The following is a 22,897-nucleotide window of genomic DNA, read 5'->3' as shown; positions in this document are numbered from 1 at the left end:
CTGGCAGGTAGAGGGACAGACAAGGCAACTCAATATGATGAATTAAAATCAGTACAATTGGGGCGCCCGGGTGGCTCAGTCGTTGAGCGTCTGCCTTCGGCTCAGTTCATGATCCCAGGGCCCTGGGATCGAGCCCTGCATCGGGCTCCCTGCTCCGTGGGAAGCCTGCTTCTCCCTCTCCCACTCCCCCTGCTTGTGTTTCCTCTCTCGCTGTGTCTCTCTCTGTCAAATAAATAAATAAAATCTTTAAAAAAAAATAAAATAAAATAAAATCAGTACATTTGCCAGTAAGTCAGAACTTATGCAAAGGACATCCTGAAGTTATCTTGAATTATGATCCATGGGCAGTAGCCAATGGCCTAATAATTTGGTGCCCCAAATGGAAAAATAGATAATTGGCTAATAAACAATCAGTATGGAGAAAACCAACATGGGAGAACATACGTCGGGTTTGACCGTCTAACATAACAGGGGATCATGTCTCAGCACCTAGAAAGGTAAAACTCAAGAAGCAAAATACAATTAGAAAGTAGAGAAATTAATGGGAAAGATAACATCAAAATGGTTAATAGACAATATTCTAGCTAGGTGGGGTCCCCAAACAAATGGACAATTGGGCACAAACCCATCAATGAAACAATGAGGGAGAGAGGTGGTCCTAAAACAGCACATACTGAAACATTGTCAAAACGGTAACCCTTTTCTGTATCAGTTGACAATAGAAAAAAAAAGGGTGCAGAGTCTCTCCTTGGCTCCCTTGTGGTGTGTCCAATAAACTTCTAGCTCCTTTGTTCTGCCTCCCGCGAATTCTTTCACTACCCACACCACCAGCTTCCACCTGATTGAGTAGCCCCAAATCTGGGGGCCCCCCATCCAATCATGAGAGAGAAGGACAGTATGCTCTTTTTAAATCTTAAAAAGAGCTAGCAGAAGATACATCTGGTAGACAGGAAATGCTGAAGCTATGATTGGGTCACCAGGAGACCAGAAATGGCTGTGGTGGGTACTTCTCAGGCCTGGGGTTTACATAGATGCTAGAGCCTCAATATCAGGCACACAGACACTTACTAGTATGGATGAAGTGCCCCCCCCCCCCCCGGCCATAGAATCAAACCAGGAAACAAACTTTACAGTTAAGGCCATGGGTCTAGGCCAGTAAGAAGAACATCTGATGCCTCATAATCTGACAGCAGCAGGAATGGTAAAAAAGTTTAATGGGTTACTAAGGAAACACCTAAATCCAGCCTGGGGTGAAATAAATAGAAAATGGAACAGTGTTCTGGCAGAATAAATTGTCCAAATTATATAATAAACAACTGTCCTGACAGCCTAGAGCTGTGCAAACAGCCAAAATACAGTCCTATAGGGGCATGTGGCTGGCTCGGTCAGTAGAGCATGCAACTCTTGATCTCGGGGTCACGAGTTTGAGTCCCATGCTGGGGATAGAGATCACTTAAAAAAAAAAAAAAGGAGGTGCCTGGGTGGCTTAGTCAGTTAAGCATCTGACCCTTGATCTCAGCTCAGGTCTTGATTGAAGGGTCTTGAGTTCAAGTCTCACATTGGCCTCTGTGCTAGGTGTGGAGCCTACTTAAAAAAAAAATAAAGAGGCAATGGATGGAGCTATGTCTCTGTCTTCCTGCTTGGCAAGACTTTGTGCCATGGACATTTAATGGGACTCTTGATATAACCCCAGTGATTGGATACATTGCAACATTACCAAATACTTAAGGAATATGCTTGTTTGCTATGATTCTGATACTGATTCAGGTCCGTGGTAGCATAGGTGTGACCAAATCAGGGTGTGAGCTGTAGAGCAGATGTGTGTAAATTATGTCTCAGTTCTGGACACAGCTTCTTATTTTTTTTTAAGTAAAGTCTACCCTCAATGTGGGGCTTGAACTCATGACCTCAAGACCAAGAGTTGCGTGTTCTACCAGCTGAGCCAGGTCCCCTGCAGGGGCACCTGGGTGGCTCAGTTGGTTGAGTGACTGCCTTTGGCTCAGGTCATGATCCTGGAGTCCCGGGATCGAGTCCCACATGGGGCTCCCTGCTCAGCGGGGCGTCTGCTTCTCCCTCTGACCCTCCCCCCTCTCATGTGCTCTCTATCTCTCATTCTCTCTCTCAAATAAATAAATAAAATCTTTAAAAAATAAAAATAAAAAAATAAAGGCTGCCTGCATCCCACTGAGGACCAGCTCACATCTTTAACAGTGGCAGAATATTCGTGTTCCCCTTGTATTTCCGTAAAACCTATAGTCCAATGGTGAGGTGGCAAGAGCCAGTATGTAAAGGAATCGTATTAAGGATCAACATATTAGGGCTTGCTAAATTGCCACTAACCAATCAGAGCAAGCGTGTGAACAGCCAACACACAAAGAGCACGATTATAAACAGTCTCATGCGTTGGATAGTGTCCACCCCAAATCCATGCCCCTCCCACCTGAAATCTCAGAATGTGACTTTATTTGGAAATAAGATCTTTCCAGATGTCATGAGTTTAAATGAGATACAGGATTAGGGTGGGCCCTAACCTCAATGACCCGTGTCCTTGTAAGAGGAGAAGCCACCCAGAGACGTACACAGAGGAAAGATGGAACGTCAGGAGCCACCTGGAGGATGGAAAGGACCAGGTAAAAGCCTTCCTCAGCACCTTCAGGGGGCACGTGGCTGTGCAGGTAGCTTGATTTTGGACTTTCAGACTCTAGGACTGTGCATGAGTAAGTTTATTGTTTGAAGACACCCAGTTTGTAGTAATTTATTATAGCATCCCTAGGGGAAGAATATGCACAGAAAGGGAGGTCTCCATTATAAGATTCCTGACCCGGATGCCCCTTGCTCCCACCCACAGCAAGAGTGCACACTGGGGGCACCTGGGTTAAGCATCTGACTCTTGGTTTGGTCTCAGGTCATGGCCTCACGGTCATGGGTTCGAGCCCCACGTTGGGCTCTGTGCTCAGCACAGGGTCTGCTTGAGATTCTCTCTCTCTCCCTCTGCCCCCCCCACTCTCGTGCGTGCTCTCTCGCAAATAAATCTTTTAAAAAGTGCATACTGTCCTCTCTCACAATTGGATGGGGGGGGCCCAGATGTAGGGCAACTCAATCAGGTGGAAGCTGGTGGTGTAGGTGGTGAAAGAATCACTGGAGGCAGAACAAAGGAGCTAGAAGTTTATTGGATACACCACAAGGGAGCCAAGGAGAGACTTTGCAAATGAGGCAGTGGGTGGGGGCTATTTCTAAAGAGGAAAGGTGAGGAGGTAAGGCACCATACGGAATTTTCCCTTTTTTGGTAACTGTGCCTGGTTGTAAGTAGCCCATTGGTCAGTTAGGGCCTATGGATGTTTTGAGGTGGGTCCCAATGAGACTTACTGTATTCAGGCAGGGGTCACCGGGGGACCTTCCTACATTCCATTGCTCAAGCCCGTTGACTAAAAGCAGCTTCTACACCCAGAAGGAATATGTGTGGCTGGGGGCTGGTGTATTAATAGAGAGGTTTTTTCCAAGTGGATAAGATACTATTATATTAGGTAATCCTTTATTATACTGAATAATTCTATAGTAAATATACTTTTCAAAAGGCTGCCTCCAAGGGTATCTGGGTGGCGCAGTTGGTTAAGTGACTGATTCTTGGTTTCGGCTCAGGTCATGATCTCAGTGTCGTGAGATGGAGCCCCACGTGGGGCTCCGTGCTCAATGGGGAGTCTGCTTGAGATTCTCTCTCTCTCCCTCCCGCCTTGTGCACGTGCTCATGCATACACGTGTGCTCTCTCTCTGTCTCAAATAAATCTTTAAAAAAAAAAAAATCACATTCCTTTAAAAAAAAAAAAGGCTACCTCTGGTCAGCTCCCACATTATTACATTAAAGCCAGTGGAGTTCATAGCATAGAACATGGTTCACTGAAGGTCTTGGCTCCTCCCTCCACTATACTTGTCAGTGAATAACTCCTGGGAATAGCAGTTCACAGTGTAGATGTCGAAGGGAGACTCAACTCTAGAATGTGATCATACACATGCTGACCCATACTGGTGGCAAGGAGAAGTGTCGATATAGCGTCTTCAGTGTCCGCAGGAGTGGTACTTCACGGATGAGGCAGTCCTCACTCCAGCCATCCTCCTCTTGCTCCAATGATGAGACATTCCAATCCTTCACTTCCCTTTTTGGCTTGGTGTTTTCCTCTCCCTTCCCAGTCTTGGAAAAATGATGACATTAAAAATCTGCTTGTGCTTTATACAGACTTTGTGAGCCTGCCTAGATTTCAAGCCTCTCTCATCTCGGAAAAAGAATCTACTTTTAACCACACCTCTGGAACTAAAACAGTAATCCTTGAGGTGCCTGGGTGGCTCAGTCGTTTGGGCCATTGGCGGCTCGGGTCAGGATCCTGGGGTCCTGGGATAGAGCCCCAAGTCGGGCTCTCTGCTCAGCAGGGAGTCAGCTTCTCCCTTTCCCTCTGCCCCTCCCCACCGTTCACGCTCTCTCTAGCTCCCCCCACCTCGAATAAATTAAAAAAAAAAAACAGTAATCCTTATTCAGACTGATGCACATTCATTATTTAGCAAGTATTTCTTAAGCATCTACTACTATGTGCTAGGCACTGTTCTGGGTGCCAGGAACATAGCAATGAACAAGGCAGTAAAGTTCCTACTCTTGAAGGGCTGACAGTTGAGGCCGACCTCAATGAACAAGTAAACAAGATCAAAATGAACACAATTATTTTTTTTAAGTTTATTTATTTGAGTAATCTCTATACTCAACGTGGGACTTCAACACATGACTCCGAGATCAAGAGATGCACGCTCTTCTGACTGAGCCAGCCAGGTGCCTTGAACACAATCACTTTATTTAGAGAGAGCGAGCACATGAGATGGGTGGGGAAGCAGAGGGAGAGGGAGAGAATCCCAAGCAGACTCCCCATTGAGCACAGAGCCTGACGTGGGGCTCGATCTCACGACCCTGTGATCGTGACCTGAGCCAAAACCAAGAGTCTGACATTTAACAGACTGAGCCATCCAGGGGCCCCCTACCCCAACACAATCACTTTAGATATTGTGATAAGTGTTAGGAGAGAAATAAACAGGGATGTGATAGTGGGGGTGTGAGAGGGAGGTCTACTCTTAACAGGCTGGTCAGGGGGGTTTTCCCTGTGAAGGTAGCATTTGAACTGAGATCTGAAGGAGCTGGGGAAGAGCATTACTAGCGGAATAGCAATTGCAAAGGCCCTGAGGCAGGAAAGTACTTGGATACTGTGCCTAATTCACAGTGAATGAGGGAACAAACAATAATATAAGGTTGAAGTTAGGAGTGGCCAGATCATGAAGTGCCCTTAGTTTTAGTTTCCTTTTATTAGAACCAGGGCGCAGGGGCACAAGAGCATCTGGTTCCAGGGGGGCCCAGACAGATCAAGTTCAGCGCTCACCCCTGACAAAATCTAAAGGCAGAGACACAAGTGGTGTTGAAATGAGAAAGGATTTCCGTGAGCCCGACACTGGGAAGACAGCAGACTGGTGTCTCAAAAGACTGTCTCTCAAGTGCAGAAACTACTTCTAGGTTTATATAAAGAAAATGTGAGACAAAGGTCAGGTCGGTACATGCAGGTGGGCAGTGAAGGTCAGATCAATCATTCGTCAATCACTCCCTCCCGTCTTGCTGGCTCAGGGCAGTCCTTGTTGCTTGAGGGGGTAGTTTTGGCTCACATCAGGGGATGCTTTGCCTGCGGGGTCTTTTGTCTGAGTTAAGAGATAAGCTGGAAAGAACTTAATCAATTAGAAAGTACAGACTGAGGTCAAAATGGAGGTAGTCCTCTTTCATTACTACTGTAATTACCACACTTAGCAGCTTCGAACAGTTTATGATTCTGGAGGTCAGATGTCTGGAGAGGCTTTCTTTGAACTAAAATCAAGGTGTTGACAGGGCTGCATTCCTTGTGGGTACTCCAGGAGAGAATCCATTTCCTTGCTTTTCCCAGCTTCTAAAGGGTGCCTGCATTTCTTGGCTCATGACTCCTTCTTCTACCTTCAAAGTCAGCTGGGTAACTTCTTCTCTGGCTCTGACCATTCTGCCTCCCTCTTATAAAGACCCTTGTGGGGGCACCTGGGTGGCTCAGTCGGTTAAGCCTCTGCCTTCGGCTCGGGTTGTGATCCCAGGGTCCCGGGATCGAGTCCCGCATTGGGTTCCCTGCCAAGTGGGGAGCCTGCTTCTCCCTTTCCTGCTCCCCCTGCTTGTGCTCTCTCTTACTCTGTCAAATAAATAAATAAAATCTTAAAAAAAAAAAAGAGCCTTGTGGTTACATGGGGCCTGTTCAGGTAATCCAGGTTAATTTCCCCATTTTAAGATCTTTAACTAAATCTCATCTGCAAAGTCCCTTTTGCCACATAAGGTGACATATTCACAAATTTTGGGAATAGGACATGGGCATTTGTCTTACTTGGTTAGGGTTTCCATAACAAAAATACCATACTAAAATAGAATAAAAATAAACAAAATACTATAGACTGTGGCTTATCAACAACAGAAATTTATTCCTTACAGTTCTAGAGGTTGGGAAGTTCAAGTTCAAAGTGCTCACAGATTTGGTCTGGTGAGAACTCATTTCCTGGTTCATAGAAAGCGGTCTTCTCAGTGTCCTCACGTTGGTGGAAGGGGCAAAGGAGCTCTCTGGGGTCTCTTATGAGTGTTAATCCCATTCATAAGGGCTCTTCCCTCATGATCTAAGAACCCCCAAAGGCCCCACCTCCAAATACCATCACACTGGGCATTAGGATTCAACATGTGAATTTTTGGAAAATGAAAACACTCAGGATATGGCAAGAGTCTGGGGGAGGGCATTATTCTGCCTACTGTAGCCCTATAGGTCACGAAAAGGAGTTTAGATTTTATTTAAGTTGTGAAAGGATGACAAAATGGAGTGACATCTGATTTATGTTTATATTTCTTTTTTTTTTTAATTGATTGATAGAGAAGTGGGCCCAGGACAAAGGCCGTCAAAACTTCAGCTGTGATGCTGTGATTCATAAGAAATAACATGTTTGGTGTTCCTCCAGGCCTCCCACAGTTCCTAAACCCTTGGAATTTCCTAAGTAATTAGAGTGATAAAGTTGTCTTTTGTTATTTGTAACAAGTCCCTTCCAACCACACCTGACTTTATGTTAATGAGGTGGCTTTGGAAAGCCCCTGGGTCACCAAAGAATGGGGACCGGTTGCCAGGCAAACCAATCATGATTAGAGGGCTGGAATTATCATCCACATCCCCCTCCCCCCCACCTCTAGGGAGTGGAGATAGAGATCAATCATCAATGGCCAATGATTTAATCAACCCTGGTTGTGTAATGAAACCTCCATAAAAACCTAAAAGGGTGGGGTCCAGGGAACTTCTGGGCTGGTGAACAGTGGAGTTGCTGGGAGCATTGTGTGTCCAGGGAGGGTATGGAAGCTCTGTGCCCCTTCTTTTTTTTTTTTTTTTTAAGATTTTATTTATTTATTTATTTGAGAGAGAGAGAATGAGAGCTAGAGAGCCCGAGAGGGAAGAGGGTAGGAGGGAGAAGCAGACTCCCCGCCGAGCAGGGAGCCCGATGAGGGACTTGATCCCGGGACTCCGGGATCATGACCTGAGCCGAAGGCAGTCGCTTAACCAACTGAGCCACCCAGGCACCCTGTGCCCCTTCCTATATCCCTTGCCCTACGCCCCTCTTCTCTCTGGCTATTCCCAAGTTACATCCTTTCTGTGCAGAGATTGCTCACAATGTCTCCTCCAAGAACCGCAAAGCTATTGTGGAAAGAGCAGCCCAGCTAGCAATCAGAGTCACCAATCCCAACGCCAGGCTGCGCGGCAAAGAAAATGAATAGACAGCTTGTTGTGCACATCATATTTGTGTTAATAAAACCATAAAACCTAAAGAAAAAAAAGTTACATCCTTTCTAATAAACTGGTAATTAGTAGGTAGAATGTTTTCCTGAGTTCTGTGAGCTGCTCTAGCAAATCAATCAAACCTGAGGAGGGGGTGATGGGCACCTCAGACTTATGGCCAGTTGATCAGAAACACAGGTGAGAACCTGGATTTGCAATTGGTGCCTGAATGGGGTGTGTGTGTGTGTGTGTGTGTACAGTCTTGAAGGACTGAACCCTTAACCTGTGTGATCTGGTACAATCTCCAGGTAAATAGTGACCGAATTGGGTTGAATTTGTAGGACATCCCGCTGGTATCACAGAATTGCTGGATGTTTGGAAAACCCATACATCTGGTGTGAGAAGTGAAGTAGTGTTGTCGTGTAGAGGAGACACATGGGAACACGTTTTTATTTTACACTACCATTTCGGAAACCGGTAGAGGAGGAGGCAGCAGCAAAGAAGACCGAGAAGGAGCTGCAACACAGGGACGTGGCAAACCAGGAGAGGATACTGCCCACAAACCGAGAGAAGGACATTTCAAGATAGCGGGAGTGGTGATGGCAGCGAGCTGGGGACTGAGAGAAGACCTCTGGATTAGGTAACATGGAAGCCATGCTAACCTTGATACAAGCAGTGGTAGAGGGGTGGTAAGGACATGGGCCAGATAGGAGTTGGTTGAAGAGTGAATAGAAGATGAGTCAAATCGGGGCGCCTGGGTGGCACAGTTGGTTAAGCAATTAACTCGTGATTTCAGCTCAGGTCAAGATCTCATGGGTCGTGGGCTCAAGCCCCAGGTCCAGCTCCCCACTGAGTGGGGAGTCCGCTTGAGATTCTCTCTCTCCCTCTCCCCCTCCTCCTGCCATGCATGCTCCCTCTAAAATAAATAAATCTTAAAAAAAAAATGATTGAAGTCAAGAGAGTATAGTCCTAGGCTTGTCCACTAGAGTAGCCACTCCCACATGTGGCTAATGAGCCCCTGGATGAGGGGCGCCTAGGTGGCTCAGCCGTTAAGCGTCTGCCTTCTGCTCAGGTCATGATCCCAGGGTCCTGGGATTGAGCCCCGCATCGGGGCTCCCTGCTCCGTGGGAAGCCTGCTTCTCCCTCTCCCACTCCCCCTGCTTGTGTTCCCTCTCTCGCTGGGTCTCTCTCTGTCAAATAAATAAATAAAATCTTTAAAAATAAATAAATAAAAACCTTTAAAAAAATAAAAATAAATAAAATTAACCTCACCTCTTTTTACTTTTTTTTTTAAGATTTATCTAGAGAGAGAGCGCACATGTGAGAGGAAGTGTGCAAGGAGGGGCAGAGGGAGACGATCCCCAGCGGAGTGTGCTGAGCTCTGAGCCCAATGTGGAGCTCAACCTCAAGACCCTGAGATCATGACCTGAGCCGAAATTGAGTCAGACACTTAACCAACCGAGCCACCTAGGTGCCCCAGATTCTTCTTATACCTAACAGTTTTTCCTTCTGAACCTTCTTTCTAGGGTTCTTCCCCTGTTCCCAGAACTTACTAGGTGAAGGAGCAAGCCATGTCACTGTGCAGAAGAGAGTTCCAGGAAAAGGAAGCAGCAAATGCAAAGGTCTTGAGGCGGAAGGCTGCTGGGGTAGTTGTGCACAGGGAGGAAGAAGGCAGTGTTGGAGCAAAGTTGGGGGAAGAGAGAGTGGTAGGAAACGAGGTCTGGGCAGTAAGGTGCAGAGGAGACGGCCTTTTTCGTTTATTCCGAGGCAGACAGGAAGTTTAGGAGGTTTTTAAGCCAAGGAGTGTCCATCTGGTTTACATGCAGACTACAAAGAGGCAAGGGTGAAACTTGGAGACCAGTTAGGAAGTTTTTGCGACACCAGGGTGGTAATGGCAACTGCAGAGTGGTCGTATTTTGTATATATTTTGAAGGCACAGTTGACAGGATTTGTGAAAGGACTGGATGGGAATGTAAGAGAAAGATAGGTTAAACCTGCCTCTAAAGTTTCTGGCAAGCTAGAGTTGCCATCTGCTGAGATGGTAAAGTTTTAGAAGGATATTTTGGGGCAACTGGAAGTAGAATAAGGATAGGTTTTGGATCTGTGAAGTGCAGAAGACCTATTGCATATTGGAGATGCCAAGTGAGCAGTAGGGGATATATAAATTTGGCATTTTAGGAGTAAGGTCAAGTCTGGAGATATGAATTTGGCAGTCATCAACCCACAGCTGGTATTTAAAGCCACAGGAGGAGATCAGATCATCAAGGGAGTAAATGTATTAGAGGAGAGGTCCAAGGACAACCCTATGCCACTCAAGTTTACAGGTTAGAGAGAATGAACCAGCAAAGGACACTAAAAAGAATGACCAGTGAACCATGAGAAAAACATGATGTCTTGCAACTTAAGGACAGGTTCCAGGGGAGAGAGTGAAAAATGGGTGAAATGCTTTGAATAGGTCAAGCAAAATCGAGTATGAGCTTACCACTGGATTTCACAGTGTGACCTTCATATGAGTGGTTTTGGGGGTGATAGAGGCAGCAGCCTGATTTGGAATGGCCTTGACAGGGATAGAAAGAGGGGAACTGGAGAAAAGTATGACAACTCTTTCCAGTTTTGCTATAAAAGGGAGCAGAGAAATGGGCCAGTAGCTTGAGGGGGATGTGGGAGTCAAGAAAGTGTTAAACTGGGGAGAAATCACAGCATATTTGAATGCTGATGAGAATCATCCAGTAGAGATTGAAAAACTCACAGCGCAGGATAATATATCCTGCAAGACTCAGATTCATGTCTGCTGTGCTGGCATGCATGTCCCTGATGCATCTGAAACTGCTTAAAAGCATAAAGTTGAATAAAAGTCAAAATGGCTGTATAATGCTTCAGCAAAGCTCAATTTTAAAGTAACCTTTTTCCTCTCTTCCGCAAACCTCCCCTCCTCTCTTACCACCCTGAAGACAGGATGAAGGAGGCTGGCAGCACAACACAATTCCTTTCAAACCCAGCTAGATCCTGTATTTCCCTGTAAAACCCCCTAGCCCCTTCCTCGGCGAGGGGGGTGGGGGGGCTTGCAATTTTTTAAAGATTTTATTTATTTGAGAGAGAGAAGATGGGGGGGGCAGAGGGAGAAGGACAAGCAGACTCCCCACAGAGTGCAGAGCTTGCCATGGGGGATCTGGTTAGGGCTTGATCCGAGGACCCGGGCACCATGACCTTGAAGTCAGACAATCAACCTGCTGAGCCACACAGGCACCTCGAGGGCTCTCAGTTTTTGAAGGCCATAGCCTGCTGTGGAGCCTCCTTTGCCTGGCAAAGCAATAATGCTATTGTTCCTCTTTATCCCCAACTCTGTCCTCCTGTTCTATTTTGGCTCTGAATCATGGAGGTCGTTTTTCGAGAACACACCTAAAATGCAATACGGCTGACCCTTGAACTGTGTGGGTCCACTTATACTTTTTTTGATAAATACAGTATAGCACTGTAAATGTATTTTTCTCTTCCTTATGATTTTCCTAGTAACGTTTTTTCTCTAGTTTAAGAATAGAGTAAAAAAAATACAGTCTATAATACATAGAACATACAAAATGCGTTAATCGTTATCAGTAAGGCTTCTGGTCAACAGCAGGCTATCAGTAGTTAAGTTTTTGGGGAGTCAAAAGTTATAACCAGAATTTCCACATCACTGGGAGCACATGGTTCAAGGGTCTACTGTATATTAAAAACTGAAATCATCATCTCCCTTCCAAACCTGCTGCTGCTTCTTTAGTTCTTTCTCACTAGGTAGAAACTCTTAATTACCCAAGTTAGAAAACTGCACATAGGGCGCCTGGGTGGCTCAGTTGGTTAAGTGACTGCCTTCGGCTCAGGTCATGATCCTGGAGTCCCGGGATCGAGTCCCACATCGGGCTCCCTCCTCGGCAGGGAGTCTGTTCCTCCCTCTGACCCTCTGACCCTCTTCCCCTCTTCCCTCTTGTGCTCTCTATTTCTCATTCTCTCTCTCAAATAAATAAATAAAATCTTTAAAAAAAAAAAAAAGAAAACTGCACATAGCAGTGACCGCATGGTGAATAACGATCACAATTTCATCGTGTGCCAAGTGAAACAATGTCAAAGATAGTTGTAAGCACCGAGGAAAGGTCTGTGACCCAGACTTGAAGGTCAAGTAACACAAAGGTGAGTAGACACTGATTAGACCAACATCGTCAAGTTGTAGCAATTCCGGGCGCCTGGGTGGCTCAGTCGTTAAGCGTCTGCCTTCGGCTCAGGTCATGATCTCAGGGTCCTGGGATCGAGCCCCACATCGGGCTCCCTGCTCGGCGGGAAGCCTGCTTCTCCCTCTCCCACTCCCCCTGCTTGTGTTCCCTCTCTCACTGTCTCTCTCTCTGTCAAATAAATAAATAAAATCTTAAAAAAAAAAATGTTAAAAAAAAAAGTTGTAGCAATTCCACGTCCTACATACCTTTCAAATTTGTCTTCTCATGTCATATCTATCATGAAATAGGACTACCTCCATTTTGACCTCAGTCTGTACTTAAGTTCTTCTTTCCAGCTTATTTCTTAACTCAGGGAAAAGACCCCGCAGGCAAAGCATCCCCTGATGCGAGCCAAAACTAGCCCACCCCCACCCCCCAGCAACAAGGACTGCCCTGAGCCAGCAAGACCTGGAGTGATGGACAGAAAGACTGATCTGACCTTCACTGCCCACCTGAATGTACCCGACCTTTGTCCCGCATTTTCTTTACATAAACCTAGATGTATTTTCAGCACTTGGGAGACAGTCTTTGAGATGCCAGTCCATGGTGTTCCCAGTGTTGGCCTTATTGAGATAAATTCCTTTCTTGTTTCACCACCACTCATGTCTCTGCTTTTGGATTTTATTAGTGGTGAGTGGCTGCACCTGGTCTGTTTGAGAACCCCCCCCAGAGCCAGGTACTTTGACACCCCAGCCAGGTTAGCAGTACATTTCCCCAGTTGAGGCCTTCATTATCTCTGGCTTGTCCTACTTCATAAGAGGTTTGTGTGCCTTTGACCTTGACCTGGACTGAGGAAGCCATACAAAAGGCAAATCTCCACTGTATCTCTCATCAGCTTTAAACCTTTCAAGGGATCTCTCAGATAAAGATAAAACTCTTTATCACAGATAAAGATAAATCTCTCAGATAAGGATAAATCTCTTGTGGCTTACCTCTCACCTCTCCCTGTCTCAGAATTTGTTTTCTCACACCAGGAAGTTTTGTTTTTTTTTTTAATTTTATATATATATATATTTTTTAAAGATTTTATTTATTTATTCATGAGAGACAGAGAGAGAGGCAGAGGGAGAAGCAGGCTCCCAAGGAGCAGGGAGCCCGATGCGGGACTCGATCCCAGGACCCTGGGATCATGACCTGAGCCGAAGGCAGACGCTTAACCATCTGAGCCACCCAGGCACCCAAGATTATATATTTTTTTATTTTATTTTATTATGTTATGTTAATCACATTACATCATTAGTTTTTGATGTAGTGTTCCATGATTCATTGTTTGTGTATAACACCCAGTTTTCCATTCAATACGTGCCCTCTTTAATACCCATCACCAGGCTAACCCATCCCCCCACCCCTCTCCCCTCTGGAACCCTCAGTTTGTTCCTCAGAGTCCATAGTCTCTCATGGTTTATCTCCCCCTCCAATTTCCCCCCATTCATTTTTCCCTTCCTACTATTTTCTTCCTTTTTTTTTTTTAACATATAATGTATTATTTGTTTCAGAGGTACAGGTCTGTGATTCATCAGTCTTATACAATTCACAGCGCTCACCATAGCACATAACCCTCCCCAATGTCTATCACCCAGCCACCCAAAGCTCCCATCCCCCACCACTCCAGCAACCCTCAGTTTGTTTCCTGAGATTAAGAATTCCTCATATCAGTGAGATCATATGATATATGTCTTTCTCTGATTGACTTATTTTGCTTAGGGTAATACCCTCTAGTTCCATCTACATCATTGCAAATAGCAAGATTTCGGTTTTTTTTGTTTGTTTTTTGTTTTACGGCTGCATAATATCCCATTGTGTGTGTGTGTGTGTGTGTGTGTGTGTGTGTGTGTGTGTGTGTGTGTGTGTATACCACATCTTTATCCATTCATTTGTTGATGGACATCTTGGCTCTTTCCATAGTTTGGCTATTGTGGACATTGCTGCTATAAACATTGAGGTGCACGTACCCCTTCGGATCCCTACATTTGTATCTTTGGGGTAAATACCCACTAGTGCAATTGCTGGGTCATAGGGTAGCTCTATTTTCAACTTTTTGAGGAACCTCCATACTGTTTTCCAGAGTGGCTGCACCAGCTTGCAGTCCCACCAAAGTTCCCCTTTCTCTGCATTCTTGCCAACATCTGTCGTTTCCTGACTTGTTAACTCAGTAAAGTGGCAGGATATAAAATCAATGCACAGAAATCGTTGCATTTATATACACCAACAACAAGACAGAAGAAAGAGAAATTAAGGAGTCGATCCCATTTACAATTGCACCCAAAACCATAAGATACCTAGGAATAAATCTAACCAAAGAGGCAAAGAATCTGTACTCAGAAAACTGTAAAATACTCACAAAAGAAACTGAGGAAGACACAAAGAAATGGAAAAACGTTCCATGCTCATGGATTGGAAGAACAAATATTGTAAAGATGTCAGTGCTACCTAGAGCAATCTACACATTTAATGCAATCCCTTTCAAAATACCATCCACTTTTCTCAAAGAAATGGAACAAATAATCCTAAAATTTGTATGGAACCAGAAAAAAACCCGAATAGCCAGAAGAACGTTGAAAAAGAAAAGCAAAGCTGGTGGCATCACAATTCTGGACTTCAAGCTCTATTACAAAGCTATAATCATCGAGACAGTATGGTACTGGCACAAAAACAGACATAGATCAATGGAACAGAATAGAGCCCAGAAACGGACCCTCAACTCTATGGTCAACTAATCTTCGACAATGCAGGAAAAAATGTCCAATGGAAAAAAGACAGTCTCTTCAACAAATGGTGTTGGGAAAACTGGATAGCCCCATGCAGAAGAATGAAAAGATTTTTATTTATTTATTTGACAGAGAGCGCGAGCACAAGCAGGGGGAGTGGGAGCAGGAGAAGCAGGCTCCCCACTAAGCAAGGAGCCCGATGTGGGACTCAATTCCAGGACCCTGGAATCACACCTGAGCCAAAGGCAGGTGCCTAACCATCTGAGCCACCCAGGTGCCCCACACCAATAAGTTTCTAATGTGCCTTTGCTCCTTGTGGTTCCCTTAGTCTGTAATGCTGCTTTTTCTCTCTCCTGGCTAAGTTCTACTCGTCTTTTAAAGATGTGCTTAGAAATAACCTCTTATGGTAAGCCTTTTCCCAAGTACTGCAAACCTTTAGAAATAACCTCTTCCGGTAAGCCTTTTTCCAAGAACTGCAAACCTTCCAAGGCTGGGAAGTGTATCTTTGTGTTTCTACCGCTCTCCCCTCACCCACCCCCAATGGCGGGGACCACGTCTTATCTTCGTCATGTTTTCAACAAATATTTGTCTAACGACTAGCACACTTTAAGCATCAAGTCCAAGGTTACCCAGCTGGTAAACTGCTGTGTCAGAAATTAGTGCTTAGACCCTGGAGGGCTCTCATTCAAATGTAAAGTCCTCAAAAACCTTCCCTCTAGCAGTGCCCTTAACAGTTTGAAAAACATTTCGATGAGGCTACTCTTTACATCCTGGGGCGGGACTTGTAAAAAGGTAATGTTTCTAAACCCGGGAACTAAAGAGGAGCTTCAGGAAAGGACTAAGAAGTCATCAAAAGGAGATACCAGCAGCGAGGAGGGTCTGCCAACTGCAACGAAGACCCTCACAGCCCCAGAAACCCCACCCAGGAACTCCCCCCAAACCCCCTCCACTTCGAGGACTACAAATCCCAGCATGCCTAGCATCCAGTGAGCGACAGCAAGGAACGCACGCCGGGATACGTAGTCCAGTTCTAGTTCAGGAAAAGCCCAGAACGTCCCGTGACGTCCGGAAAACTCGGGAAAGGAGTCGGAACCGGTCCAGGCTCAAGTTTAATCATCCTCTAGAGAGCCGACCGTGGTTTTTTTTTTTTTTTGGTGACCCGGTTTCAGGTCCTACCCCCCCCCAGTCCAGCGGCCCTATGGTGTGCGTTGAGTAGCTTCTCACGTGACTCCTTCAAGGTTAAAGGGGAAGTACCAGAGAGCAAGAATAGGCAGCCTTCTGCCCTCGAGGCGCCGGCTTGTTAGGGTAGTGGTACGCAGGACGCTAGCCTAGCCAGGAGCTGAGACGCTGCTACCCCAGCAGCGCCGGTGAGGACGTGGCACCACTATGCCGAACACCCGCTTCCCTTTCCTCCGCCAGTCGGGCTAGAGGCGCGGGGAAGCGCAAAGGCTGCTGGGAATGCGCATGCGCCCACAGCGACGGGGAGTACACCCAACGTCTGCGGGCGCGGGGGGTGTCGGGTGTCGGCGGCGGCGCTTTGCGGCCCGTCGTGCGGGTCGGGCGCGGGCGGGCGGGCGCGGCGGCAGTGGCGCGCACAGGTGATTGACTGGCCAGCTGGCTGAGGAATCGCCTGGTCCCCATTGCTGGCAGGTGGCGGAGCCCATTTGGGCGGCGGCGGCAGCAGCAGTAGCGGCAGCAGCGACGGCCCGGCTTGGGAGGCGCTTCTCGGGCCAAGGCCATGGCCCCGCGGCTGCAGCTGGAGAAGGCGGCCTGGCGCTGGGCGGAGACGGTCCGGCCCGAGGAGGTGTCGCAGGAGCACATCGAGACCGCTTACCGCATCTGGCTGGAGCCCTGCATCCGCGGCGTGTGCAGGTGAGGCCCGCGCACCGGGCCTTGTGCCCCACCTCGCTTCGGACCTTGGAAAACTGGACTGGGGGCCGGGGGTCATGTTGGGGGAAAGAGGACGGCGGCCAGCTGTGTGCATCTAGCAGGCGCGGAGAGGAGCAAGGTGGAGGCTTCCTCCTTAACGCGTCTGGGCGACCTGAAGCAAAGCAGCCATCCCGGGCTCGCTGCACGGAGGTGATGCTGCTGAAAGCCCTTTAGGAAAGGTTCTGGGTTCTTATCTAGAAGATGGCGGTGGAAATGGTTGACGGCAGGAGCTGAGAGCTTAGCAAACGTTGTTGGTTATATCTTGGCCACGGCTCGGCTTTTTCCATTGTAGAAAGGGAACTTCGTCGAAGTGAGTTTCATCACAGTGTATCTTTTATTACTGTTGACGGTGAAGGCTTGGTCATCTTAATATTAGTTTTGGATAGGGCAGATTTAGAAAAACGTATAGTTAGCCTACGTCATCGGTATCCTTCACCCCCAGTTGACCTCCCGGTTCTTGTTAATCTGTGTTAGCCTTTTGGGGGGGGGGGGTCGTTGCGACTGCACCACTTTACCAGGTACGAAGTTTGAGCTGTGTAAGTTCTGTCCTTCATTTCTGCTTAGCCCTTGAACCTTGCCTTGCCTTTTAGTTCGAATTCTTAGGCATTGTTCCTATCTCTTCTATTTTTCCACCTTTTAACGCGGGAACTATAGTTTTTGTTCTGGAATGTTGTTGAATTGACTTGGCCAAGCCGGGCATGCTCAGTAGCCATACTTTAGCAGGCATTTAGTAAAGGCTTTCTGGAGTTTTTACACTCCGCGGCGGGATCCGGAAGGAATGGAAGTCAAGGTCTGTGCTTTGGAATTAAAGTCGAGTTTCAGAAGTGATTCAAGTTAGGGAGCTTTAAGCAAACGAATAATTCCAAGCTCTGGGCGTCTGGCTCACAAGGAGGGCACATCGACTACCAGTAGTAAGTACTGGAATGACAGTAGTCTGTGTATAATTAGATTCAAGAATAACCAAAAAAAAAAAAATACTTTGATATAGTTCTGATTTTAACACAAGTAAAGGAGTAGAAATTGGCTGGGATCGCTGTAAGGGTAATGTCCTAGAGTTTAAAGTTGCAATTACAAGGTTTGTATCCAAGCAGGGTTCCCCCCCCCCCCGCCGCATTGAAATATAAGTCACATATCGTATGATTCACCCATTTAACATGTACTGTCCAGTGTTTTTTTTGTTCGTGTATTCACAGGGTTGTTCAGCAATCACCACTATCTGATTTTAGAACATTTTTTGCCCCTTCCCCTCCTACGCTCTTTAGCCGTTAGATTGGCACTCTGTCCTCCCCTGTACACCACCACCCCAAGCTCCAAGCAACCACTGGTCAACTTTCTGCCTCCTAATTTGCCTATCTTGGACATTTCATGTAAATAGAATCAAAACAGGTGGACTTCTATGACTTTTTTCACTTAATGTAATGTTTTCAAGGGTCATCTGCATTCTAGCATGTGTTGGTATTTAATTTCATTTTAAAAAGTGTGTAAAATATGCAGCAAAATTTATTTTAAAATATACAATTAAGTGGCATTAAATACCTTTGTAAGTGGTACACCCGTCACCATTGTCTAGTTCTAGGGCTTTTCCATCACCTTAAAGAGACTCCATATCCTTTTAAACAGTTACTTCCCATTTTCCCCTCATGCCACCCCCAGCAACCACTGATCTTTCTGTCTCTGTGGATTTCTCTATTAATATTTCATATAAATGGAATCCTACAATATATAGCCTTTTTTGTCTGGTTTTCACATAACATATTTTGCAGTGTCTTCATGTTGTAGCATTGATCAGTAGTTTATTCCTTTTTGTGGCTGAATAATAGTCCAGTGTTTGGATATATACCATATTTTATCTACTCATCAGTTGATGGACTTAAAAAAATCCCCCCCAACTTTACTGAGGAACACTCGACAAATTGCCTATATTTAAAGTGTACAACATGATGATTTGATATACATACATGTGGTGCAATGAGTACTGAGATCAAGGTAGTTTTTTTTTTTTTTTTAAGATTTTGTTTGTTTGACAGAAGGGAGGGAGGGAGAGCACAAGCAGGGGGAATGGCAGGCAGAGGGAAAGCGAGAACCAGGCTCCCCCCTGAGCAGGGAGCCCGATATGGGGCTCCATCCCAGGAGCCTGAGATCATGACCTGAACCAAAGGCAGACGCTTAACTGACTGAACCACCCCAAGATCAAGGTAGTTAAACACATCTGTCACCTCACATAGTTAACTTGATGAACATTTTTGTTATATCCACTTTCTGGCTATTGTGCTGCTGTGAACAGTTGGCTACAAGTTTTTGTTAGAATACGTGTTTTCAGTTCTTTCGGGTGTCTACCTGGAGTGAAATTGCTGGGTCATGGTAATTATGTTTAACTGAGGACTTGCCACACTGCTTTCTACAGCTGCTGTGCTGTTCATTTTACATTTTCACCAGGAACGCGTGAGGGTTTCAGTTTCTCTCCATCCTTGCCAGCACATGCTACTTTCTGTTTGTTTGCCATCCCAGTGAATTTTTTTTTAAGATTTTATTTATTTATTTGACACAGACAGTGAGAGAGGGAACACAAGCAGGGGGAGTGGTAGAGGGAGAAGCAGGCTTCCCGCTGAGCAGGGAGCCGGACGCGGGGCTCTCTCCCAGGATCCTGGGATCATGACCTGAGCCGAAGGCAGACACTTAATAACTGAGCCACCCAGGCGCCCCCTCCCAGTAAATTTGAAGTGGTATCTAATTGTGTTTTTGGTTTGCATTTTCCTAATGACTAATGAGTTGAACATCTTTTTGTGTATTGGCCGTTTCTCATTTTTTTTAATTGCCAAATATTCCGTTTTATGTACGTAGTTTCCACATATATATATCAGTTCATCAGTTGATGGACATTTGGATTGTTTCCGCTTTTTGGCTACTATGAATAATGTGGCCAAGAATATTTGTGTAGGGGTTTCTGTGTGAATATATTCATTTATCTTGGGTATATCTGTAGGAGTGGAATTGCTGGGTCATAAAACTATGTTTAACATTTTGAGGAACTGACAAATTATTTTCCAAAGTGACTGTGCTGTTTTACGTACAGTGTATGAAGATTCCAATTTCTCCCCATCTTTGCTCCTGTTTCTTTTTTCTTAGAGCCGTGCTAGTGGGTGTAAGTGGTATCTCATCGTGGTCTTGATTTGCATTTCCCTGCTGACTATAAAGTTCAGCATCTTTCAGGTGCTTCTAGGCCTCCCGTGTATTTTTGGAGAAATGTCTGTTAAAGTCCTTTGCCCGTTTTAAAATAGGGTTGTTTTGTATTATTGAGTTGTAAGAGTTCTTTATATGTTGGATACAAATTCCTTATATTTCTAAATATTCTCATTTCTATGGGTTGTGTTTTCATATTTTTGATGGTACTGTTTGTAGTAGAAAAGCTTTTAATTTTATGTAGTCCAAACTTGTTTTTTTGTGGTGTGGTTTTTTTTGTTTTTGTTTTAAGATTTTATTTATTTATTTGAGAGAGAGAGAGAGAGAGAGAGAGAGAGAGCGTGCGCACATGAGAGGGGGGAGAAGCAGACTCCCTGCTGAGCAGGGAGCCCGATGCTGGACTCAATCCTGGGACTCCAGGATCATGACCTGAGCCGAAGGCAGTCGATCAACCAACTGAGCCACCCAGGCGCCCCTTTGTTTTTGTTTTTGATTGCTTGTGCTTTTGAGACCACGCATAATCTGAGGTCCAAGCAATTTTTATCAATATACTTTTTTAATCAATATACTTTTTTATACTTTACATACACAATTGTTACGAGATTCCAGAGCTGAAGAGGTGTTTAGTTATTCTCAAAGAGTAAATTAATCAAGATTATTTACATTTCTGAAACTGCTTGGTAAAATCATGATGAAAGCAACCTGTACCTATACTTACAGAGTTCTGCAAATATTATGTATAATCTTTATTCTTAAAGCAGAGTTGTTGCTAACAACAAGGGTAATAGTTAAGTAAGTTCCTTGGAGTAGATTGGTTGAGAAGGAGATGTGCATTTTTCATTTTGATCCATATTGCTAAATTACCCACCAGAATGATGGTTCCAGTTTACAATCCTACTGTGTAAGAATGTCTTGTTTCCTTATACCATTGCCAACACAATATGGGGGAGGGGAGAGGCACAGGGAGAGAGAATGTTTTTAAAGATTTATTTATTTTATTTATCACAGAGAGCGTGTGCGAGGGAGCACAAGCAGGGGTAGTGGCAGGCAGAGGGAGAAGGGGCTCCCCGCTGAGCAGGGAGCCTGATGCAGGACGCAAGCCCAGGACCCTGGGATCATGACCTGAGCTAAAATTGAGTCAGAATCTTAACTCACTGAGCCACCCAGGTGCCCCTTAATCACACTTTTTGATCTGATAGGTCTCATATGTTAATTTCTTTCTTTTTGTGATAGTTAAGATTTTGATATGAAAATTTCAGTTTGGACTTGGTAGTACAATGTCTCTTTTGTTCTCATTAGAGAAACAGTACCAATGACTTAAAAAATTAAAGCATCACAGAAATGTAACACATTCTAGAAAGTCAGTATCATGCTAGTTGACTTCTCATAGCTCCAGTCCAAAACCCTTGTGAGGGCTGCAAGGCCTCACTCTGAAGCTTCCTTCATCCAGCTGTTCTTCATTGATGATGTTCGCGGGCAACGCCTTTCTCAGGTGTTTCATGTTTCCTCATTTTAGCAGTATTATTGGTCCCTTGAGCCTGACCCTCAGGGCAAGTTAGGGGACCTGCTTTTTAATTAAAAAAAAAAACTTCTTGCCAATTTTATAAAAGTTTTCAAAGATTTATTTGAGAGAGTGTGCCTGTGTGCAAGGGGAGGGGCAGAGGTAGAGGGAGAACCTCCAGCGGACTCCGCCCCCCCCCAGCAGAACCTGACACTCCCCCCCACCTCCTGGCCCTGGGGGGCCAGTCTCCTGCCCACAACCCTGAGATCACATTAGCTCAAATGATTGAGCCACCCAGGTGCCCCTTAATGCAAATTTTAAACATACATAGTAAGCAGAGAGGATGGTACCATGAATCCCCCCCTCACCCAGCTTTAACAGTTGTTGACTGATGATCGATCACTTCTTTTATTCTGATTGCCTGTTCTTTTATTACTTAACACAACTTTGATCTAAAAATTGCCAATTTTATGCATCTTAATTGGTTTATTTTTTTTAAAGATTTTATTTATTTATTTAATTGACAGAGAGACCGCGAGAGAGGGAACACAAGCAGGGGGAGTGGGAGAGGGAGAAACAGGCTTCCCGCAGAGCAGGGATCCCGATGCGGGGCTCGATCCCAGGACCCTGGGATCATGACCTGAGCCGAAGGCAGCCGCTTAACCAACTGAGCCACCCAGGTGCCCCATCTTAACTGGTTTATTTTTTTTTTTTTAAAGATTTTTTAAATTTATTTATTTGAGAGAGAGAGAGAATGAGAGATAAAGAGCATGAGAGGCAAGAGGTTCAGAGGGAGAAGCAGACTCCCTGCTCAGCAGGGAGCCCGATGTGGGACTCGATCCCGGGACTCCAGGATCATGACCTGAGCCGAAGGCAGTCGATTAACCAACTGAGCCACCCAGGCGCCCTTAACTGGTTTAAATAGGTGTTTTATGTTCCATGACACTTGGGTCCTTATCTATCCTTGTTTATGGTTATGTATTTTTCTGCTAACATTTTAACACTCAGAGAATACTTAGTTCTTAATTTTTGTGCAAAGTCAAAGCCCCTCCTTAATCTCAGGCTAACTAACCATTGTTAAAACTGTATATTATTTTTTTCTTTCTGTATGTCTTTTAAATTCAAATATTTGAGTACCTGTTGTATATCTTACTGGAGTAAATATTCTTTTAGACAACAAATAATTTTGGCACCTACTATGGGTTTGGTGTAGTATTCTAGAGTGGCACTGGGGTAAAGCCCCAGAAGATGAAGTTCCTTCGTGTGCCATACATTTTACAGAAAAGGCAGAATATAATCAATGTAATTGTTATTTTTTTAAAAGATTTTATTTATTTATTAGAGAGAGAGAGAGAGCGCGCGAGAGCAAGCACATGAGAGGGGGGAGGGTCAGAGGGAGAAGCAGACTCCCCACGGAGCAGGGAGCCAGATGCGGGACTCGATCCCGGGACTCCAGGATCATGATCTGAGCTGAAAGCGGTCGCTTAACCAACT

The 22,897-nt window shown here is 45.3% G+C and overlaps 1 protein-coding gene across 3 annotated transcripts in view; it reads left to right on the top strand.

Annotated features, from left to right (window-relative positions):
• The first annotated feature begins 16,292 nt into the window (after window positions 1-16,292).
• USP48 (ubiquitin specific peptidase 48) overlaps window positions 16,293-22,897 on the top strand; it is a 93,102-nt gene continuing 86,497 nt past the window's right edge. For 2 of the 3 annotated variants that reach the window (XM_027608270.2, XM_027608252.2), the window contains exon 1: window positions 16,294-16,665. In XM_027608270.2, coding sequence (XP_027464071.1) covers window positions 16,532-16,665 — 134 coding nt within the window. In that variant the 5' untranslated portion in view covers window positions 16,294-16,531. Of the gene's footprint in view, window positions 16,666-22,897 lie in introns of all 3 variants that reach the window. The other variant, XM_027608261.2, reaches the window with a different exon arrangement.

The sequence above is a fragment of the Zalophus californianus genome, chromosome 4, assembly GCF_009762305.2.
Source record: "Zalophus californianus isolate mZalCal1 chromosome 4, mZalCal1.pri.v2, whole genome shotgun sequence".
Taxonomy (NCBI): Eukaryota; Metazoa; Chordata; class Mammalia; order Carnivora; family Otariidae; genus Zalophus; species Zalophus californianus.
Note: the sequence above shows the minus strand (reverse complement) of the source record. Positions and strands in the feature narration are given on the sequence as shown.